This window comes from Malaclemys terrapin, chromosome 13, assembly GCF_027887155.1.
Source record: "Malaclemys terrapin pileata isolate rMalTer1 chromosome 13, rMalTer1.hap1, whole genome shotgun sequence".
Classification (NCBI taxonomy): Eukaryota; Metazoa; Chordata; order Testudines; family Emydidae; genus Malaclemys; species Malaclemys terrapin.
In genome coordinates, this window is record NC_071517.1 from 14,737,849 (window position 1) to 14,757,804 (window position 19,956).

At 50.9% G+C, this 19,956-nt stretch overlaps 2 protein-coding genes across 9 annotated transcripts in view; one reads left to right on the plus strand and one right to left on the minus strand.

Annotated features, from left to right (window-relative positions):
• The window catches only part of TMEM94 (transmembrane protein 94), a 95,730-nt gene extending 84,466 nt beyond the window's left edge, over positions 1-11,264 (plus strand). For all 3 annotated transcript variants that reach the window (XM_054047508.1, XM_054047509.1, XM_054047507.1), the window contains 7 exons: positions 250-335; positions 3,816-3,897; positions 4,266-4,420; positions 5,007-5,101; positions 6,730-6,823; positions 7,179-7,349; positions 7,651-11,264. In XM_054047508.1, coding sequence (XP_053903483.1) covers positions 250-335; positions 3,816-3,897; positions 4,266-4,420; positions 5,007-5,101; positions 6,730-6,823; positions 7,179-7,349; positions 7,651-7,723 — 756 coding nt within the window. In that variant the 3' untranslated portion in view covers positions 7,724-11,264. The remainder of the gene's footprint in view (positions 1-249; positions 336-3,815; positions 3,898-4,265; positions 4,421-5,006; positions 5,102-6,729; positions 6,824-7,178; positions 7,350-7,650) is intronic.
• Positions 11,265-12,138: 874 nt separating this feature from the next.
• The window catches only part of CASKIN2 (CASK interacting protein 2), a 75,853-nt gene continuing 68,035 nt past the window's right edge, over positions 12,139-19,956 (minus strand). For all 6 annotated transcript variants that reach the window (XM_054047338.1, XM_054047340.1, XM_054047339.1 and 3 more), the window contains 7 exons: positions 19,708-19,802; positions 19,157-19,267; positions 18,737-18,838; positions 18,112-18,250; positions 15,631-17,844; positions 15,037-15,367; positions 12,139-14,682 (listed from right to left, as the gene is read on the minus strand). In XM_054047338.1, coding sequence (XP_053903313.1) covers positions 14,586-14,682; positions 15,037-15,367; positions 15,631-17,844; positions 18,112-18,250; positions 18,737-18,838; positions 19,157-19,267; positions 19,708-19,802 — 3,089 coding nt within the window. In that variant the 3' untranslated portion in view covers positions 12,139-14,585. The remainder of the gene's footprint in view (positions 14,683-15,036; positions 15,368-15,630; positions 17,845-18,111; positions 18,251-18,736; positions 18,839-19,156; positions 19,268-19,707; positions 19,803-19,956) is intronic.

The following is a 19,956-nucleotide window of genomic DNA, read 5'->3' on the forward strand; positions in this document are numbered from 1 at the left end:
TGTTGTAGCCTGGGGATTTGGGTAGGCACTGCTGTTCCCGGAGAAGGCAGTCTCTAGCCTTTGCCACCATGCAGTCCAGAGCAGCAGGCAGGGCTTTGCAGCGCATCTCCAAAGCAATCCAGATTCTCCAGTATCCAACCGGTCCCTGCGCCTATTGGGGTGGGGCACAGGGAGAAGCAGGTGGGGCTGTGGTTGCTCTCCCAGTCCTTTTGCTGATCGTGCCTTTCTCTGTGGGGGTTCTTTGTTCAGTTCCTGTCCTGCCTGGTGCAGCTGCCGCCCATTCTGAGCACCACGGACATCCTATGGCTCTCCTGTTTCTGTTACCCGCTGCTAAGGTGAGTGAGTTGAGGGCATCTCCCTGGGTACATTTCCCTTTACTGTGGCTTTGCCATCTACAAAATGGGGCTAATATCTGCCAGTGTCTCTCAGGGACATTGTGAGGGCTAACTGACGTCTGTAAAGGGCTGTGAGTTCCTTGGCTGAAAGGATAAATGTTGAGAGATTGTTAATGCTCGTCTGTGACTTGGCTTCGTTAGCCTTGCACTTTGTTATGGAGCCCTTGTAACAGGCTTCCCCAGATGTTCACCTCAACCTGCTATCATACGTGAAAACTGCAAACTGCCTTGTCCATCCCAGGATTTCCCGTGTGCTCGTGACGGCGTGTTGGTTAACGTGGTAAGGGCACGCCTTTCCTCTTAGTGTGGCTCTGTGCAGAGAGCAGTGATGCTCATCTTGTGGAGCTGAAGGAGCTGTCTTTGGGGAAAGCTGGAGCTGTAAGGTGTCAGAGAGCTGTCCTGGCACTATGCTGGGAGGTTTAGCGTCACAGTGTCATCGGGACACGAGGTCACACATTGATACGATAGTGTGGGGGTTAGGAAATTGTGGTATGGCTGTCTGCTGTGTGGCTGTGACTCTGCAGTGACAATGCTGTTCTGGCAGGGGATAGGATGGATGATCTAAGGGGTGCTTTACTCATCTCTGGCTTCAATGACCCTTTAAATATGCCCTCTCTCCTCCTGTGCTCCTGGATACTGCAAGGGGATGAGGGATGTTTCTCCTTTCTTCTCTGTGAGTGAGGAGGCAAGAGGGTGTGATTGTTCTTTAATCCTCCAAGTTCCCCTCCTTGCTGGTAGAGGGCAGGAAGATTTTGCCTCTTCCAATGTCCTTACAACTTCCCTGGTGGCTGGGAAGGTTGGAGTTGCGCTCAGTGTGGAGATCACTCATGATCAGGCACAGCCAGAGGGGCTGCAGCTTGAGTATCCCTGATATGGCCATTCAGAGTGGTAGCCGTGTTAGTCTGTATCAGCAAAAAGAACGAGGAGTACTTGTGGCACCTTAGAGACTAAAAATATATTTGGGCATAAGCTTTCGTGGGCTAAAACCCACTTCATCAGATGCATGCAGTGGAAAATACAGTAGGAAGATATATATACCCAGAGAACATGAAAAAATGGGTGTGGCCACACCAACTCTAACGAGGCTAATCAATTAAGGTGGGCTATTATCAGCAGGAGAAAAAAAACTTTTGTGGTGATAATCAGGATGGCCCATTTCAAACAGTTGACAAGAAGGTGTGAGTAACAGTAGGGGGAAAATTAGCATGGGAAATAGTTTTTACTTTGTGTAATGACCCATCCACTCCCAGTCTTTATTCAAGCCTAATTTAATGGTGTCCAGTTTGCAAATTAATTCCAGTTCTGCAGTTTCTCGGAGTCTGTTTTTGAAGTTTTTTTATTGGAAAATTGCGACTTTTAGGTCTGTAATTGAGCGACCAGGGAGGTTGAAGTATTCTCTGACTGGTTTTTTAATGTTATAATTCTTGACGTCTGATTTGTGTCCATTTATTCTGTTGCGTGGAGACTGTCCGGTTTGGCCAATGTACATGGCAGAGGGGCATTGCTGGCACATGATGGCATATATCACATTGGTAGATGTGCAGGTGAACGAGACTCTGATGGTGTGGCTGATGTGATTAGGTCCTATGATGGTGTCCCTTGAATAGATATGTGGACAGAGTTGGCAACGGGCTTTGTTGCAAGGATAGATTCCTGGGTTAGTGTTTTTGGTGTGTGGTTGCTGGTGAGTATTTGCTTCAGGTTGTGGGGCTGTCTGTAAGCGAGGACTGGCTCTCCCAAGATCTGTGAGAGTGAGGGATCATCAAGGATCTACAACCTATCCTTAAGGATGAAGTGCTGGAGAGGTTTTAGTTGGGGGCTGAAGGTGACGGCTAGTAGCGTTCTGTTACTTTCTTTTTTGGGCCTGTCCTGGAGTAGGTGACTTCTGGGTATTCTTCTGGCTCTGTCAATCTGTTTCTTCACTTCAGCAGGTGGGTATTGTAGTTTTAAGAACTCTTGATAGAGATCTTGTAGGTGTTTGTCTCTGTCTGAGGGATTGGAGCAAATGCGGTTGGATCTTAGAGCTTGGCTGTAGACAATGGATCCTGTGGTGTGGTCTGGATGAAAGCTGGAGGCATGTAGGTAAGTATAGCAGTCAGTAGGTTTCCGGTATAGGATGGTGTTTATGTGACCATCGCTTATTAGCACTGTAATGTCCAGAAAGTGGATCTCTTGTGTGGACTGGTCCAGGCTGAGGTTGATGGTGGGATGAAAATTGTTGAAATCATGGTGGAATTCCTCAAGGGCTTCTTTTCCATGGGTCCAGATGATGAAGATGTCATCAATGTAGCGCAAGTAGAGTAGGGGCGTTAGGGGATGAGAGCTGAGGAAGGGTTGTTCTAAGTCAGCCATAAAAATGTTGGCATACTGTGGGGCCATGCGGGTACCCATAGCAGTGCCGCTGACTTGAAGGTATACATTGTCCCCAAATGTGAAATAGTTGTGGGTGAGGACAAAGTCACAAAATTCAGCCACCAGGTTTGCCGTGACATTATTGGGGATACTGTTCCTGATGACTTGTAGTCCATCTTTGTGTGGAATGTTAGTGTAGAGGGCTTCTACATCCATAGTGGCTAGGATGGTGTTTTCTGGAAGATCACTAATGGATTGTAGTTTCCTCAGGAATTCAGTGATGTCTCGAAGATAGCTAGGAGTGCTGGTAGCATAGGGCCTGAGGAGAGAGTCTACATAGCCAGACAATCCTGCTGTCAGGGTGCCAATGCCTGAGATGATGGGGCATCCAGGATTTCCAGGTTTATGGATCTTGGATAGCAGATAGAATACCCCGAGAAGGGGTATTCTATTTCCCATGCTAATTTCCCCCCTACTGTTACTCAGACCTTCTTGTCAACTGTTTGAAATGGGCCATCCTGATTATCATCACAAAAGTTTTTTTTCTCCTGCTGATAATAGCCCACCTTAATAGATTAGTCTTGTTAGAGTTGGTATGGCAACACCCATTTTTTCATGTTCTCTGATATATCTTCCTACTGTATTTTCCACTGCATGCATCTGATGAAGTGGGTTTTAGTTCACGAAAGCTTATGCCCAAATACCTTTTTAGGCTCTAAGGTGCCACAAGTACTCCTCATTCTTTTTGCTGATACAATCCTGTATCCCAGTCACTCACCTGGAGGTTAGCTCACCCCTTGCCATTTGAACCTTCCACTTCCTGGATTGCTTGGGGTATAGGGCTAAGAAAATAGAAGTATATTGTCAAAGCACTTAGAGTTCAGCAAACCAAATGATGCTGTAGAAATGCCCTTTGCGTGGCTGGGGGCCTGGCCAAGGTTTTCCGTGCTAGTGCTAGAAGCAGTGAGATTTGCTTCTCCTTTAGTTCAGGTGCTAGGGCTGCTGTTTTGGATGACATGATGTGTGGTTGGAGACGCCATCGGGACTAACCTCTGTCTGTTTCCCCAGTGTCTCTCTTCTGGGCAAGCCCCCCCACAGCTCCGTCATGTCCATGGCAACTGGGAAAAATTTAACCGCCATTCCTAAAAAGGTAGGAAGCGTGTTGGATGGGAACAGCCTGCACTTCCCATCCAAGGTTATCTAGGACTGGGGAGCAGTCACGGGGACTCGTGCTTTCCAGCTGTCCCGTTTGGACATTGTCCCGTTGACTTGACTCACATCATCGCCATCCTTTGATGGCGACAGGATGAAGGGAAGCCCGGGCAAAGCCTGTGTCCCTTTTGGGGCTGCCAATGTCTTGGCTGGGTCCTGGCGGTGCAGCCCCTTGCTGCTGTCATCGCGGCTGGAGCAGGGGAGACTGTAGAACGCTGGGAGGAGAGGCCGAAATGGAGTAAATGCCTCTGATTCCAGGCCAGTTTCCTGAATGACTGACTGGCTTTTGCTGCTCCCTGTTTGCAGACTCAGCATTACTTCCTGCTCTGCTTCCTGCTGAAATTCAGCCTGACCATCTGCTCCTGCCTTGTTTGCTTTGGGTTCACCCTGCACGAGTCCTGCAAAGGGATGAACAGCACCAGCCTCAACCTCAGCGCCTGCTCCTCCATCATGGTGTACAGGTGAGGAACAGACCCTGTCGCAGCACACACCTCATCCTGCCGTCCTCCACCCTCCTCCAGCTCCTTGCATTCCCTATGATCCATCTTCGTTTTTCTCTGGGCTGCTTTCTCCTCTCTTTCTCATGGATCCACTTTGCTGGGGCAGCCTCTCAGGTAGTGTACATCAAACCCTCTTCCTCCAAATAGCCCCCAAACCCCACCAGGTTCTGTGCCACTATCACTGGAGCCTAGCCTGTAAGTTCTCTGGGGTAGGGCCCTGCCAGCATGTTTTACTTGCTGTGTGGCCTGATGAACACTGAAGCTATATAAATCCTACTGGTGCAGTGTGATCCTGGGCTTCCTGCCTCTGATTCTTAGAACCCCCACTCCCCTACATGGGGAGGAGGCTGGCTCTCCAGCCCCCTGTGCTCCCCATGTCTTACATTGGGAAGGGGCGGTCTCTTACCTATTTCCCCCAGGGCTCCAGGAGGAGAAGCCCATCCCTGTAACTGTACTTGGGAAGCTGAGGCAGCCTGAACCATTAAGCACACCCGTGTCTTTAAGTTTTGTCCAAAGCAATGACTCTGTGACCAATTTAATTTCCCAGCAATGCTGATGGTGCCCCTGACTGGTTTGGAAAGTTTTCCAACGCTCTCCTCTTAGCGCAGAAGCTCACAGCTGGTCTGATTGTTTTGCACACTGGTAAGTCTCTGTTTCCACTGGATTTGGGTCTCTCTACTATGGGGACTATATGGTTCTTTGGCTTTTATTAGCAGGTGTGTTGTAAAGCAAGACACAACAAGTAATTCTTCCACGCTACTCAGCACTGATAAGGCCTCAGCTGTAGTACTGTGTCCAGTTCTGGGCGCCACATTTCAGGAAAGATGTGGACGAATTGGAGAAAGTCCAGAGTAGAGCAACAAAAATGAGTAAAGGTCTAGAAAACGTGACCTGTGAAGAAAGATTGAAAAAATTGGGTTTGTTTAGTCTGGAGAAGAGAAGACTTAGAGGGGACACGATAACAGTTTTCAAGTACATCAAAGGTTGTTACAAGGAGGAGGGAGAAAAAATTGTTCTCATTAACCTCTGAGGACAGGACAAGAAGCAATGGGCTTTAATTGCAGCCAGGGAGGTTTAGGCTGGACATTAGGAAAAGCTTCCTGTCTGGGTAGTTAAGCACTGGAACAAATTGTCTAGGGAGGTTGTGGAATCTCCATCATTGGAGGTTTTTAAGAACAGGTTAGACAAACCCCTGTCAGAGGTGGTCTAGTTATGTAGTCCTATCTTGAGTGCAGGGGACTGGATTAGATGACCTATTGAGGTCCCTTCCAGTCGTACACTTCTGTGATTCACTTTCAACTTCCTCCCGAGCTCCTGACATAGACGGTTGTGCTCCCTGTCAGAACAAGGACAGCCCAACTGAGTGCTAAGTTAGCATCCTACCAGGCGCCCAAGAACTGCATCTAATCTGAATGAAATAGCACAGATTGCCTCTACTCTCCTCTTTAAGGATCCCTGGACACAACAGACTGCAGTATGCAGTGTTGCATCTTGAGCCAACCATTCTGGCTGCTTGATGCAGGCAAGAGCATTGCATACCGGGACCTGTAGTATCGCTGGGCCACGTATCTGTGTTGAGAGAGGCAGTCTGCATTGTGGAGCTATTCTTTGGGGAGCTCTGCTGAAAGCGTGTGAAGTTATCGGTACTGTCAGGATAATGCAAGAATGCAAATAGGGAGTGTTGCAAGTGGGTAACCTCTGCTGGGCAGGAGATGCAAGAGCTGTCATTGCTGAATCTGGAGAATTCTGAGCCCAGAAGCATTACATGCACTCCACAAAGTTCTGTGTCTGGCCAAATGTCTCTCTGTCGGGCTGTGGCTTGCCTCTGAAGAAGGCCTGGGGTTAAATTGGGGAGCCCCTAACTGACCTATGCCTCTCCCACTTCTTTTGCTTAACTTTTCAGGGCTGATCCCTGTGCTTTCGGGGCCCATTCTGGTTCCTGCATGTTAGCAGTGCAGTGTCATCCTGTGCTTAGAGCCCAGATAGTTGGGAGAACTAGTCTCTAAGCCTGGTTCTGACACTGCTGCACTGAGTGACCTCGGGCAGGTCTGTGCCTCAGTTTCTCCACTAGCAAAATGTGGGTAACTCTTGCCTGCTTTGCGTTGAGGTGAGGCTGTTTGGGAAGCGCCTCATGATCCTTGCAGGGAAGGCAGGATGCGGGGCCATCAGACCAGTATCACTTCAGTTCAGGCTAGAGGCTCTTGGGGACAAAGCCCTTCTCCCCATCCATCTGTGGTGGCAACTAAAATCACGTCCATCTCTCTCCTCAGTGTTTATATCCATCACCCACGTCCATCGCACCAAACCGCTGTGGAAGAAAAGTCCCTTCACGAACACATGGTGGACCCTAACTGTGGGTGTTGTGTGAGTATCATCAGGTGTGCTGAACAGCACAGGGAGGGGCAGAGGCTGCCATTACAGACTGCAGGGAGGGGCAGGGCCTGTCTTTGGTTCAGCCTGCTCCTGACAGCTCCAGACACTTACCCCAGTACTGTCTGTACAAAGACTCCAATGAAATCCCTAAGCATGTTGGGAAACACGTTCAGCAGAGTGGGATTCAGGACACTGGGCCGGGTCCTAGTTTGATCCTGTCAGTGGAAGGGCACATGCCTTGTATAATATTGCAGGAACAGGCATACTTGGGCCTGAGCCCTACATCACTAGTCCCAGGAGGCATGTGGGCATGTCTGAGCCTTGCTGTCTCCATTCATTGAATTAGGTTGCTGGGTCAGGTGATGCAGACGGCTCTGGATCTGAAGCTGTGGACAAACTTAGACTCTCCATTAACCTTTAGTGATGTTCACATCTCCCTGGTCTCATGGCTCTTGGGTTTCCACTCCCTCATCCTCGTGGTAATTGTCAACGAGATCGTCAAACTCCACGAAATCCGGTAAGGAAGGGCAGTGGGAGGGGAGCTTGCCGACCTCTTCCGCCCCAGCTCCTGGCCGGTTCTTGGGCTGAGATGAGGCATAAGAAACAGGATGGAGAATAATGTGGACTATATTGCCATGCCATTACATAAGCAGCATGCTGCAGGGACCGGGTGCATTGCTGCAGTGTGTAGGGCCAGCTGGCTACAGAGGACCTGCGCGCGGCTTGGGCGTCCCCATTCTCAAGGGCGGGTTGCTCTGTGAGCTGCAGGACTTGCCCCTCTGCCCTAACATGCTGCTCTTCCTTTCTGCCCTCTCCAGGGTGCGGGTCCGTTACCAAAAGAGGCAGAAGCTGCAGTTTGAAACCAAACTGGGGATGAATTCTCCGTTTTGAACTCCGGCAGCAGGAGTCCTGTGGAGATGCCGCATGGGGCGAGGGACGTATGGCCCCGTCCCCGCACAGCCTTGACCTGCGCGGCAAGAGTGATAGCGCTGGAGGCTTCGCAAGGCTTCCCTTACACACGCGGACCCGCCAGGGCTCCTAGCCAAGCAGCAACAGACCCTTAGAGAGAGAGGCCACTGCTGAAGCTGTGTCCAGGAGCAGGTTTGAGGCCCCTGACCCCATTGCAGCGCTCCAGGGGAGCGGGAGGAGCTCTGTCTGCCCTGCGGGCCGCTGTTCCTTTTATTTATTTATTTTTAGTACCGCGATGACATTGAAATGAAGCCATTGCCCCTTGCGGACTCTTCCTCCAGGATCAGCTGTGTCTGTGCAGATCAGGGCCCTGGCATGGCTGCTGAGTCTGTTGGGAGAGGGAGAGGTTGATGGGGGAAATCCAGGGCTGCTGGTATAATCCCCATTGAAAACCCTCTTTCTGCCGTTTTGCCCTTTTGTTAAAGGCTGTTGTTGTGTATATGTGCCCGCCCCAACCCCTATCTTGGCGCCCCTTCCCCACGCTCTCCTGGGTCAGAGCCCCGAGGCTCCTGCCGTTCTGTGAGCACTACTGATTGGAAGCAGCTTTTCTCCGGCTCCCCTGCCCCACACTGCACCATGGAAGCCTCCTAGTTTCTCTGGCTGCAGTCAGGCCTGCCCTCTAGTGGACGGTGGGCATACTTGCAGCACGACTGGAGAGTGGCATGGTCCAGATGCGGGCTGCTGGGGTCCCAAACTGTGGAAGTGGGGATGGAGGCAGGTCTTTAAGCAGAGTCTCTATTTGAATCTCATGATGGAGGCTCCCCTCCCCCTAGGGGCATTTCTAACAACTATCTGTATGAGAGCCCAAGCCCTGCCTGCCTTCAGAGGGCAGGGAGCGCCCTTTGGGGACCGAGCCAAAGTGGTCCAGCTTTCATAATCTTCTTGGCCTGGCCAGCTCTCGTGCATTGGGGGAGAGTCCCTTAATGCCAGCCCCAAACAAGGCAGCTTTACAGTTGTCTCCCTCGTGTGATGGTGGATTTCTAGTCTTTCACTGAGACTCATGCAGATCACCCTCGCTGTGACCATCCTGCTTTGGCAGCACTGTCTGAGACCAGGGGCTGGGGGCTGCATCTGGCTAAACTAAGCTGCCTGCCCCAGGCAGTGTCTGCAGCTGACTCTGAGTTCAGGGGCCCCCAGCCTTTCCTGGAAGCAGGTGTGTTTACAGGCAGGCCCAGCGACAGGATCTCCCTGCTGCTTGGAATTGTGAATGACAAGCAGGGCGGGAAATGGCTGCCTTCCCAGAAGTGTAATTCCCTCTGATCATGTCCTTTTTTGTACTAGTGTTTCGAAATATCCCCCTCCCCACAGCTATGTTTCCATTCCCCCCTTTGAGCACTGCCCTTGCAGTTTTTCCTCATCGCTTCTGGTTGTAGGAAAGTTGGTTCTTTAGGGGTTAGCTCTGCCATTCTGCTTCCCCACCTTCTGACCTACTGCAAGGGAACTCCCACATGGACTGCATCCCTCTGATCTGGGAGAGAGCTTCATGTGAGGGCTTGTCTATCCCACACCACACTGCTGCAAGTCATTATGTGCACTAGCACAGCACATTTGCACAGATGCAGGCTACAGCAGTGGTAAAAAGCCCCAATGCAGAGAAGCCTGGGGTTGCAGGAGCCACCTTGCACCTTTGCACAGAGCTGGTGCTAGCTCTGGCTACAGACTGGAATGCGTGGGCCTGTTTAACAGACCACTCCCAGTGCTGATACTGAGCCAGTGATGGAATTTATTCCTTCCCAGGCTTGGAGACCAGACCAAGTCAGGCAAATCCTGGCTCCATCTGTGCTTCCATAGTAACTTCACAAAACACAGATGTCACCTTGGGCCTGGAGCAGAATAGTAGCTGTTGATCATTTTCTGACAGACGGGGAGGGTGGAGAACCCTAAGCCAGTTCCCTGTTGCTCCCCCTTGTAGGCCTTGTGTTTCAGTGAGAGCAGTAACAAAACCAAGAATGATCAACTCTAAGCAACATCCCCAAACCCCAATATCCCCAATAGGTACTGGGGGGAGAATAGGGGTGTGTGTGAGCACCACTGTCAATGTAAATACACTGGAATAGCTGGGGTATGGTTTTGTGAATGGGAGGGTAGCATTCTGCTCTGGCCCTTAGCAATTTGTCACTGGAAGCATGAACTTGGTCAGATACAGTAAGTGAAGGAGGCTCTGCCTTTCCAATACAGTCTAGCAGATGCCTTGGCTGTGTTGGGAAATTGTACCATGTTAGACACATGAACTGATAAGTGTGATGCTAAACATGACTTGGCAGCTAGTGTAGACAGGAACAAAGCATGTTTTTAAAATGTATTGGCCTGTTCCGGTGAATCCTGGGGTTCAGACATTTGAACACAACTGTACTTGTCCAGGTTGAAGGAAAAATCGTGTCTAACATTGTGTTAGTTAAAACATACTAGTAGATGTGATTGCCCAGTGTAGACAAGGCCTAAAGGGGGCAGCTGGAGGGAGCTAATTAGAGGACTTGGAAAAAGATTACAGTCTGCATCTCCAAGCTCATAGTTGCCAGGGGGGCATGGGATAACAACTCTAGATGGCTGGGAACTCTGATCAACGGCGATTAGGTAAAGCAGGGTTGTACTATGTGGTTCCAGCCTGAAATGTGACCGTGTAAAACCAGCCCCTTCATTCTCCTGTAGCCAGTCACATATGCTCATTTTACAGACTAGACTAAGCCTTCTATTATTTTTACTCCTTTTAGGCCTGCAGTGCTGATATAGCTCCAGGAGAGTGAGCTGGTTTCTGCCTTGGCCAGACACTTATCTAAATTCCAGTTACAAAATTGGCGATGCCTGAGACAGCAAGAACCAAGCATGACTTTCAGATCTCAGGGTTAGCAGGTAGGAAAAACCTCTCTCTTTACTTGCAAGCTGAGCTGAGCTGAGCAGGAGTCAGACACAAACATGAAACCTCCCACTGCCACAGTCACACTTAAAGCTGCACAGCTCTGTTCTCAAGGATCTGAGATCTTAGCTCATTTTTGTTTCCCCTGAAGTTTTCTAGTGTGATTTTAAAGGCAGCAGCTGCCAAAGCGCAGAGCTGGCCAGTCTCTCTTCTAGAGGGGGCATGTCCTGTAGATTTCCTTTTCTGTGGTGAGCACTCTGAAAATACTTCCCTCTTGCCACTCTCTCTCTCCGTGGCTAGACTCAGATGGAGCCAAAATGTTAGAAGAGTTGAGCCTTTTTGGTAGTCGCCTTTGCCTCTGTACAAGCCTTGTCACCTCACACTCCTTAGCCAACCAGGGTTTCGGAAAGGCATGAGTGCACGGCTTTGGAAAGGAATTTCCTACATCAAAATGTTTTTAAATGGTGTATATTTTATATTGAAAATTAAAAATTTTTGGATGTATGTAAAAAAATTTTTTTGATTTGTATTAAAACTTGTAAATTGTATAAAAAAAACCCCACAAGCACTCAATGTATGAATGGCAATAAATGATTGTCTGATACTGTGCAGCAGGGAGAGGGAGCTTGTTTTCAGTTGGCTGAATGGATACTAGCGAGAGCGTCCATACTCTGTGGGGGAGGGGCTCCGTAGCTCGGTCCCCACAGAGAAACTGATTCATCTTGTAGTGGGAGGCAGTGTGGTCAAAGGAGCTTGGCACTTCGGGTTTCCATTCCTGGCTCTGCTCCTGACTCACAGTTTGCCCTTGGGCAAATCGCTTCATATCTGTGCGCCTCTGTTCTGCAGAATAACTATTTGCCTAGCATTTCTTGTTCCACTGGGTCCCAGAGCACTGTACCAACTACAGCTGCAGTAATCAGTTACTCTAGTAATGAACTTGGGCAAGCAGCTGTTGTGTTGTGAGGCTTAGTTAATGGCTGAAGCACTTCGGTGCTGGGTGAAAGAGAAGAGCATTTTAGTGATGTTGGAGTCAAGAGGGAGAAGGTGAAGGACTGGCTGGAGCTGAGTCAAATGGGCACTGGGAAAAGTGAGACCAAGTAGGGTTGGGCTCGTGCCACCGTCTATGCACTGCTCAGCAAGACTGTAACAATGCTGGACATTGATCTCAAAATGGGTTAGGGAGGAAGTATTTTCTTGCCTTGAAAATGTAGATAAGGCCCAGAGAAGATGTGACTTGTTTCAGAGTTGCAGGATAAGCCAGTATTAGATGGAGGAAAAGAAGTCAAGAATTCTGGCTTCCAGCCCAGTGCTCTAACCATTACTCTGTGCCATCAGTTCCCTTACTTTTGACCACCCTACAGTGGTAACATGTAAGGCCAAATCTTAGTCCCACTGAAGTCAATGGCAAGATTTTGTCCCTGGAGCTACCCTCAGGGAGAGCAAGTGGACAATGGTATTAACACGAAAGAGACAACTGAGTCAATTAGGCAGAACTATCAAAGGGGAGAAAAGCCCCACTGTTTAATCGAATTAAGTCTTAATTGATGTTAGTGGAAAACAAACTGCATGATTAACACAAACAGTCCAGATGGTTTAAAATCTGTCAGTCTGGCGATTACATGGACTATTTTTTCCCTAGCTCCCTGGCTGCAAGGAACAGGGGTTCGTTAGACACAGTTATGCCCATACATAATTTACACAGCATACAATATCTTTAAAATAAAGATCTAGAACTTGAAAAATAAGCATTCCTCTGAGAGAAAAACAAATACCTAATTCCGTTATTGACCGTAAGAACAGCATTCTGCTGCCCCTCTGGTGGCTCAGAGTAATGCAGCTCTACCCCAGTGTCTCTCTTATCCCTGTCCCTAGATAATGACACTTTGAAATCTGGTTAGTAAATATATAATCACATTTAAAATATATACATTTTGTCTTTTAAAAAAACATTTACAGTTTATCAACATTGAAAAAGTTGGACTAGTCCCAAGTCAACTGGTGGGACATGAAAACCCCTTTTAAAAAGATTTATTTTTAAACCTTTTTATAAAGTGCCACTGGTTGCAGCTATTTTTTAAAGTTCACTTTTGTAGCACTTGCCGTTTCACACACGGCCATATTTCAGGCAACGTAAAGTACAAAGATACTGATGAGCTAGGGCCAAGATGGGTTAGCGTCAAGTCTACAGCCCGACCTTACCAATTGACAAGTTTTGTTTTTACATAGAAACCAGGTTGGCATGAATTCCATCTCCTGCCAGTAGGGATCATGGTACAAATGGTTACCACACAAATGAGTAAGTCACTGAGAGTTGCATGGGATGGGTGGATTTTACAAGGGACTGCTCTCTTTCCAGTGCAGGGAGAGTTGAGGCTGTAAACAGTCTTAATAGTTTGAGGTGCAAATTTCCCTGGGGGAGGAGGAAGGCTGCTGCTTCCTTCAGTCACCGTCATAATTTAGCTTTAATTTTAAAAAGTTAGATTTGCTTGGTGGTTTTTGCAACAAATGACCCCTTAGTACAAAATGTGCAAATTTTCCCTTTTATTGCTCTGGTGCATTCATTAGTTTGGCATTTCAGGTGACCCCATACAGATCATTCAAGAAAAATTTGTTCTTAAAGCAATTCAGCTATAACTGCTGCTAGGAATGAAAAAAATGAGGCTGCCATTCCGTTGCTTCAGCCCTGTCGACGTGGGTGAATCCAACTTCTATTTACAGTAGCTGTCAGGGAGCTAAAACTAACTTAGTGCAGTGAGGTCATTTCTAGCTCCATTCTTCTAGAAGCTGGTCAGTGTTTAGTAGGGTTAAGAAGCCGCTTCACAGGTCCCCAAATGCTGCTAGCATTTAAAAAAAACCTTTGCTTCCAACTCAGCTTTGAGTCTTGTTCCAGGTCTATTTCCCTCCCTGCGTGGAGTTGGGCTAGAGTGGTCACATAGAAAGAAGAGAACGTGTCTGCCACACAAAAAAACAACCTGTTCCTACCCAACTGACTGGATATGCAATACTGCAGAGGGTGTGGGTAGGGATCTCTTACAATCAGAGCCAGCAGAGGGCACCCTCCACTGTAGCAACATGCTCCAGCCAGACTGCCACTGACTAGCCCAAACCATGCTCTTCCCAGTCTTGGGCTAGGAGCCATTTAACCACGAATGAATCCATGCAGGAAGCTTAGGGAGGGGGGCAGGTAGATCTTAATTTCCTGCCAAAGCTGTTGTGAAGTGTTGAGCCTGTTTGCTCCATTTATGGGGTACAGACTGTGCCAGCGCAGCTCCCATGGCATTGCTGTGGGGATTTAAATCCACTTGGATTACACGCTGCCTTACAGTGACGTGCTTAAAAAGCACCAAATAAAGCAGGCAGGTTTCTTCTCAGCCAGAGAGCTGCCAAGCTGCAACAAGTCCCGTCTTCTTTCAGCAGCCGACAGGCCCTGCCGGGGCTGCGCATTAAGTGCTTGGCTCTGCTGTGCCTGCCCAAGGAGGTCCTCTCCCCCAATATGCTTTTGGCAGGGTTTAAATAATAAGAGGCAGGACTCAGCACTGGGGCTAGTGAGGAAAAGGCCCCCGAGGAAGCTTTGTGTAGAGGTCAGAGGAAGAGGAGCTCTTGGCAGCCAGCAGCGTGGGGGAGCTGGACACAGGAGTGAGGGTTACTGCACTCACTCAAACTCTGCTGAGGGTGGAAAGGTGTAATTGCTTCTTCCTTGTGCTCATCTCCTGCAGCTGCAAAGGGACATATGGGAAATTCCCTGGGGTTGTGACTGGGCTGCTGGGTCTCCAGTCCATTGGGATGCCTCGAGTGGGCCAGGAAAGGTGAGGGAGGTGCACACTCCAAGCCCTAAAGTGCAGGAGGGAGAAAGATCAGAGCAGCTGTCGCGATCCCTGGGCAGAGAGGCATTAGCACAGCAACTGGGGATGAGTGGCAGGGGACCAAGTCTCAGTCCAGCATGGCGTCCAGCTGGTCAGCCAGGTCATCGAACATGTTGCTGATGTCTTCCAGGATGTTATTAGCCGAGTGCGTAACCCCGTAGTGACTGAGAGGGAAAGAAAGAAAAGGCAGGGTGGGTAAGGCCACGTGACAAGTGAAGGCCTTGGTGCCCTCTGAAGCCAAGGGGGGCCCAGTGCTTCCCCCAAACCAAGGGGTAGGTTGGACCCAACCACTGCTCAAGCCTTGCCCTGTGCACATCCCAGGAATGGGGCTAGTCTGCCTGGGCCCCACCGCGCAATGGAACCACGTTTTAACAGTGCTGTGACAGAGGTTGATGGGCCCTTGGCCCAGCTGTGGAGGAAGCTGAGAGAACCCAGCCCAAGTGTTTCTAGGCACTCTATGTGGCTGAGGGATAACTTACCCACTCGGCCCTGTTCTCCCCCCAGGGCTGTTCCCTCACCTGTTCAACTCCTCGGCTGTTATTTTTTTCTCAGCAGCCTGCAGCGCAGCTGTCAGGGAGGAGTTGGTCTGTTCCAGTCTCTGCTGAGCCAGGGCTGCATCCGGAGCGACACTCAAAGGCTTCATAAAAATGGGCATCCCGCTGCTCAAGGCTGCCTTGTTGCCAATCTCCAGCTTCGATGGGCAGGCAACAGCCGTGGATCCTGCCACCTCAGCAGTTGCCCAGGGGGCAATGGTATTCCGGGAGGGCTGCAGGACTTGCTGATAAATCGTTTTTGGCCCCGAAAAGACCAATTTTGTAGAAGCAACGGACGTGTGCTTGGCTGAGGCATCTGGAAGGGAACAGATAAAACCTAGTTCAGTCCTGGCCCCATGCAGGGTACAGTGGCTCTGGGAGAGGAGACACCCAGCCCAGTCAGCTAGGACAAAGCCACAGTAAGCCCCTCTGCTGCTAAAGCGCCTCTCTCACCCTGGCATATGCAAGCGCCTCTACACGCACATACTAGGAAGGGGTGTAGCTGATAGCTGCCACCCCTCTCCCCCCCGAGGAGGAGCTTTTAGTTCACTCTGAACACGAACGATATGTTGCATGTACCTGGCCCTACAGTGGAGGTCCTCAGGAGGACAGCACCTCCATGCAGCTCCCCAGGGCTGGCTGACTTCAGAGGAAGTGGAGGCTTTTTGATCCCCTTCTCCAGAGACAGGATGCTCTTCTCAATCTCAGCAATTCTGAATTCCACACTGTCGTCATCAAAAACGTCTCCGTTCCCCCGGGGCTCCGGCACTGGGCCCGTGATGCTCACGGCTTGGGCCTGTGCATATTGTGGGGGCGGACTCGCGAGAGTCTGGCTCTGGCCAGCCAAGCTGAACGCTTTTAGCAGAGTCTGTAGTGGCTCCCTCTCCTTGTGCCTGGGCCTCCTCTTCACCGTGTCAGACTCGGTGAGGTTGAATTCCAGCACCTCCAACTCTTTCGCTGTGGTTCCTCCCAGCTCCTTCCCAGCAGAAGAGCAGGGAGGCCCCACACTGGCAGTTGTCGGGGAGCTGGACTCAGAGTCTAGGCTGGTGGCTTCTGCCTTGTGGTGCCCGGGAGGCTTTGGTCGCTGTTTGATGGTTAAGTTGCCTTCTTCTGCAAATGGAATGCACTCACTGGAGCTGTTCTGAGAGGACGATGACGAGATCTCACAGTCCTCTGGGCCAGCTCTCAGCTCCTCCTCTGTGTCAGACTGGACGTCCTCCAGGCTGCTTTGCAAGGCCTCTGTCGTGGTGACGCTGGGTTCGCTAAACGTGCGTCGGCGGGGCCTGTTGCTCTCAAAGGCGTCTCTCTCATTATCTGAGAGCCTCGTGCTGCAGGAGCCTTCAGAGACCCTGGCTCCACAGGGCCGACCATCTGAGCCTGTACTAGAAACTAGCTCGTGATCTGGAGTTGGGGGCTTTTGTAACAGAAGAGGCTTTGGTGGACTCCCACCTACGGTGGGCACCTCAAGCATTGCAGCTTTGCTCTTCACTGTTTGGCTGCTGCTTGCATCGCTGGTGCCCAGCCATGGTGAGGGAGTCACATCCACCGACTCTTGGGCAACAGTCGGTTTTCTCTCCGATTCCAGATCCTGCTCCCCCTCTGCCTCCACAGCCTGGGCACTGGAGACAGAGCTCAGGCGCTTGGGCGGAGGGGGTGGAGGCCCTTTCCTCTTTGCCCGGATGGCAAAGGACTGGCTGCGAACGACCTTGGTGTCTGACTGCAGATAGGTGCGTGGCACTTGGCTCCGTCCCGGGCGCCTGGTGAGGGTGGCGTAGGAGCCCAAGGTGCTAGTGGGTACCTCCTCCTTCTCATGCTCGCCATCCGACAGAGCGTAGCGGTTCAGGCTGTGAGAGCGCTTCTTGTACTTGAAGGTGTCTCCATTTTGCTGTTCTCCAGCCTGCCAGGAGCCCAGGGTGGCACCAGGCTTTGGAGACACATATGGTGATTCCGTGCCACTGCAGTGGGAATGGAGATAGGAGAAAGCTTTCTGAGCTGATGACTGGAGATTGCTCCTCTGGGAAGAGGAGAACTGGGGGTACAGGTGTGCTGGGTTCTTCGGCTGCTCAGGAACACTGGGGGATTTCAAGGAGATGTGAGGATACATGAAGACGTAGGGTGCTGTGCCCTTATTGGGCGTCTGGGGTGGGGTGCAGGGGGTTGCTGCTGGTAGAGAGTTGGATGTCTGTAACAGTGGAACGCTGCCTTTCTGAGCCACAGGCCTCTGGTACTGATCGGTCCCTTCGGGGAGGTTCCTCTCTTTCAGAGGGCTTCCCCCAGACCCATTGGAGTAGCCATTCAGTCCCTCTTGGGCAGTCAGCTGGATAATAACCTTCCCGTAATTATCTTGGTTAGGTCTCCCTGGCAGAATGCCAGCGTTATCCTTCTGTCGGGGCTGCGTGGAAGAGTGCCCGCTGCTGCCACTGCCGCTGCCCAGGCTCTCCTGGGAATGGCTGGTCCTGGACAACACGTTGTCCTGAGAATGTCCTGACCCTCTGGAGCGCACTCCAATGCTCTCCTGACTCCGTGACATCCCCTGAGTGTTCTTCATGGGGAGCGTTTCCTGGCAGCTGTTGGACATGGCTGTTTGGAGCTCATAGCTCAGCTCGCTGTCCTGGAAGGTTATCATCTTGGGCGTGTGCGGAGACTGGGACTCTCCATTCTCAACAGACTCAATGGTGACTATGTCCAGGGCCCCAGGGATTTTGCGACTTGCTGGATTGGTTTCGGCTTGGTTCAAGTTCTTGCGGATGTCTGTCAGCTTCTTGACAGCCAGCATGATCTTCTTCTGGTGACCTGCATATGGCACAGGAGTGAAAGGAGAGTTCAGTTTCCGTGACCCACAGGAAGGACACTTGTGGTTTTAATGCTGCGGACCCTTGAACACTAGCTATTACACGGACACCTTTGCACACAGGATGCCTTCAGACCTTGCAGTTACCGTGGAATGGGCTGGATTTTAGCCAGCATCATAGAGGGCAGAGGCTCCACCATTCTACACCTGACTGACAGATTTAGCTGCTTTCCACCCTCATGGCTGCTGTGCATCTCCCAGCAACTCACCCAGTTTGTTGATGCCAATCTCCTGCAGGTCCTCCCACGTCAGGTCTGTTACGATATTGATGGAGTCATAGCCGTTGCTCACCAGCTTCTTATGGTACTGGGGCAGCCCAATGGCACTCAGCCACTCCATCAGGTCGGCCTACAGAGAACAGCAACAGGGACCATTTCATTAGCATCCCAGCAATGGCTGGTTCTTCCCTGATACATTTGCTTCCCACCTGCCTTGTGAGAGAACTAGGCATTGCATTCCCTGCTGCCCTTTGAGACACTTCCACACATCTGGGAGTGTCCCAGATTGCTCTGTGCGAGCAGCGCTCTGCCTAGGCTAGGCCATCCCTGCTGCTGTTACATGGGGAAGGTTAGAAACCATGTAGCCATCACTGTCAGTTCACTCAAGCCTCTTCCCTCCGTCGCGTGCTGCATGACCCACTGTGGACTCTGGTTAAAACCTGCATGGAGTCTGCTGGGCCTGCTGCCTCATTAACACACAGTGGGAACCTGTACCAGCCACAACCCCAAGGAAAAGTGCAGTCTCACAGGGCACTGAGCCCAGCATCTGGCTGAAAACAGACTCAGGGCACCCATAGTGCTGGTGCAAAGGACAAGACATGCCCACAATACTCACAGGAATGTAATTGGGCAGCCACTCTGCAATGCTGAGCTGTCCAATCTCAGTGGAGATTTTCTTTCTGTGCCCCGGCTTAGTCACCCCAATGGCTGTTAAGTCCTAAAACAAACACAGCGGTTGCCTTCATTAATGGGGATGCTCAAACGTTAGCTGATGTAGTGCAAGGAGTCAGCAGCTCCCACTGCAGTGGGGAGGGAATGCCTGGGCGATGCACTGATTAGTGCTTGTACTAGAGCAATGGATGCTCTAGAAATACCAGCTAGAGCGAGAGGGAGTGGCTAGGACCCTTCAGCAGCCAGAGTCTACGGTGTGGTGCCAGTCACTGGAAAAGGCAAGCAGCAGAGGCTGGGCCTTGCCACTGCCCTATTCTTTGTGGCCATGCTCTCACCAGTAGTCCCTGAACCCACCTGACCTTACCTCTGGGGTCATGCGGCTGATGGTGGGGACGTCATAGCCAGCATTGAGGAAGTTGGCCGTGTAGAACTCCAGCTGGAACTCACTCAGCCAGTTGTAAATGGCTTCTGCATCCTGGAGAGAGAAGCCGACACAGAACAGCCCATGACGGTGGCTGCATGTGCCGGGGAGGGGCAGAAACGTTCCAGGCTGCTCTGTGCAATGCAGCACGTCCCCTTGAGACAGGGACGTTGACTCCCACCCCTGTACTGTCAAACTGGCTGGAATAAAAGGAATAGGGCAAGAGCATCGTGAAAGAGCTGTATTGTACCAGCCCTGCTTCTCTGCCCCCATGCGCCGTAGTGTTCTTCAGCCCTTGTTGCTACCTGTGCCCATGGCGGGAGGGTGGGGCTCATGTGAGAGGTGGCCATTTCACCATGGCTTCCCCCATGCCAGTGAGTCAAAGGTAGCAGCTGCTTAAAATATGAACCCATGGATTGGCCAGGCTTGGACCCCTGCTCTAAAATAGTCACCCCCATCTGTAGCATTGAAGCCCTTCCCAAGGGCCCAGGTACCTTTCCCTCCAGGAGCTGTTCAGGGCGGAGGTATTGGTGAGAGAAGATCCTGTTGCTGGTGTTACAGTTGGCCACGTTCTGGCGGCCGAGGGTTCCTGAGCAGAGAGGGGATGGGGGGTAGTTACTGGAATGGGCCAGAGGATGAGACCCCATTGCAGAGAGAGACGGTGAGGAGCTAAACATTTTGCCCTGTAGTGTGAATAGTTCAAAGCACCTTGCTCCACAATTCACTAACCCTCTGCAGGGGCA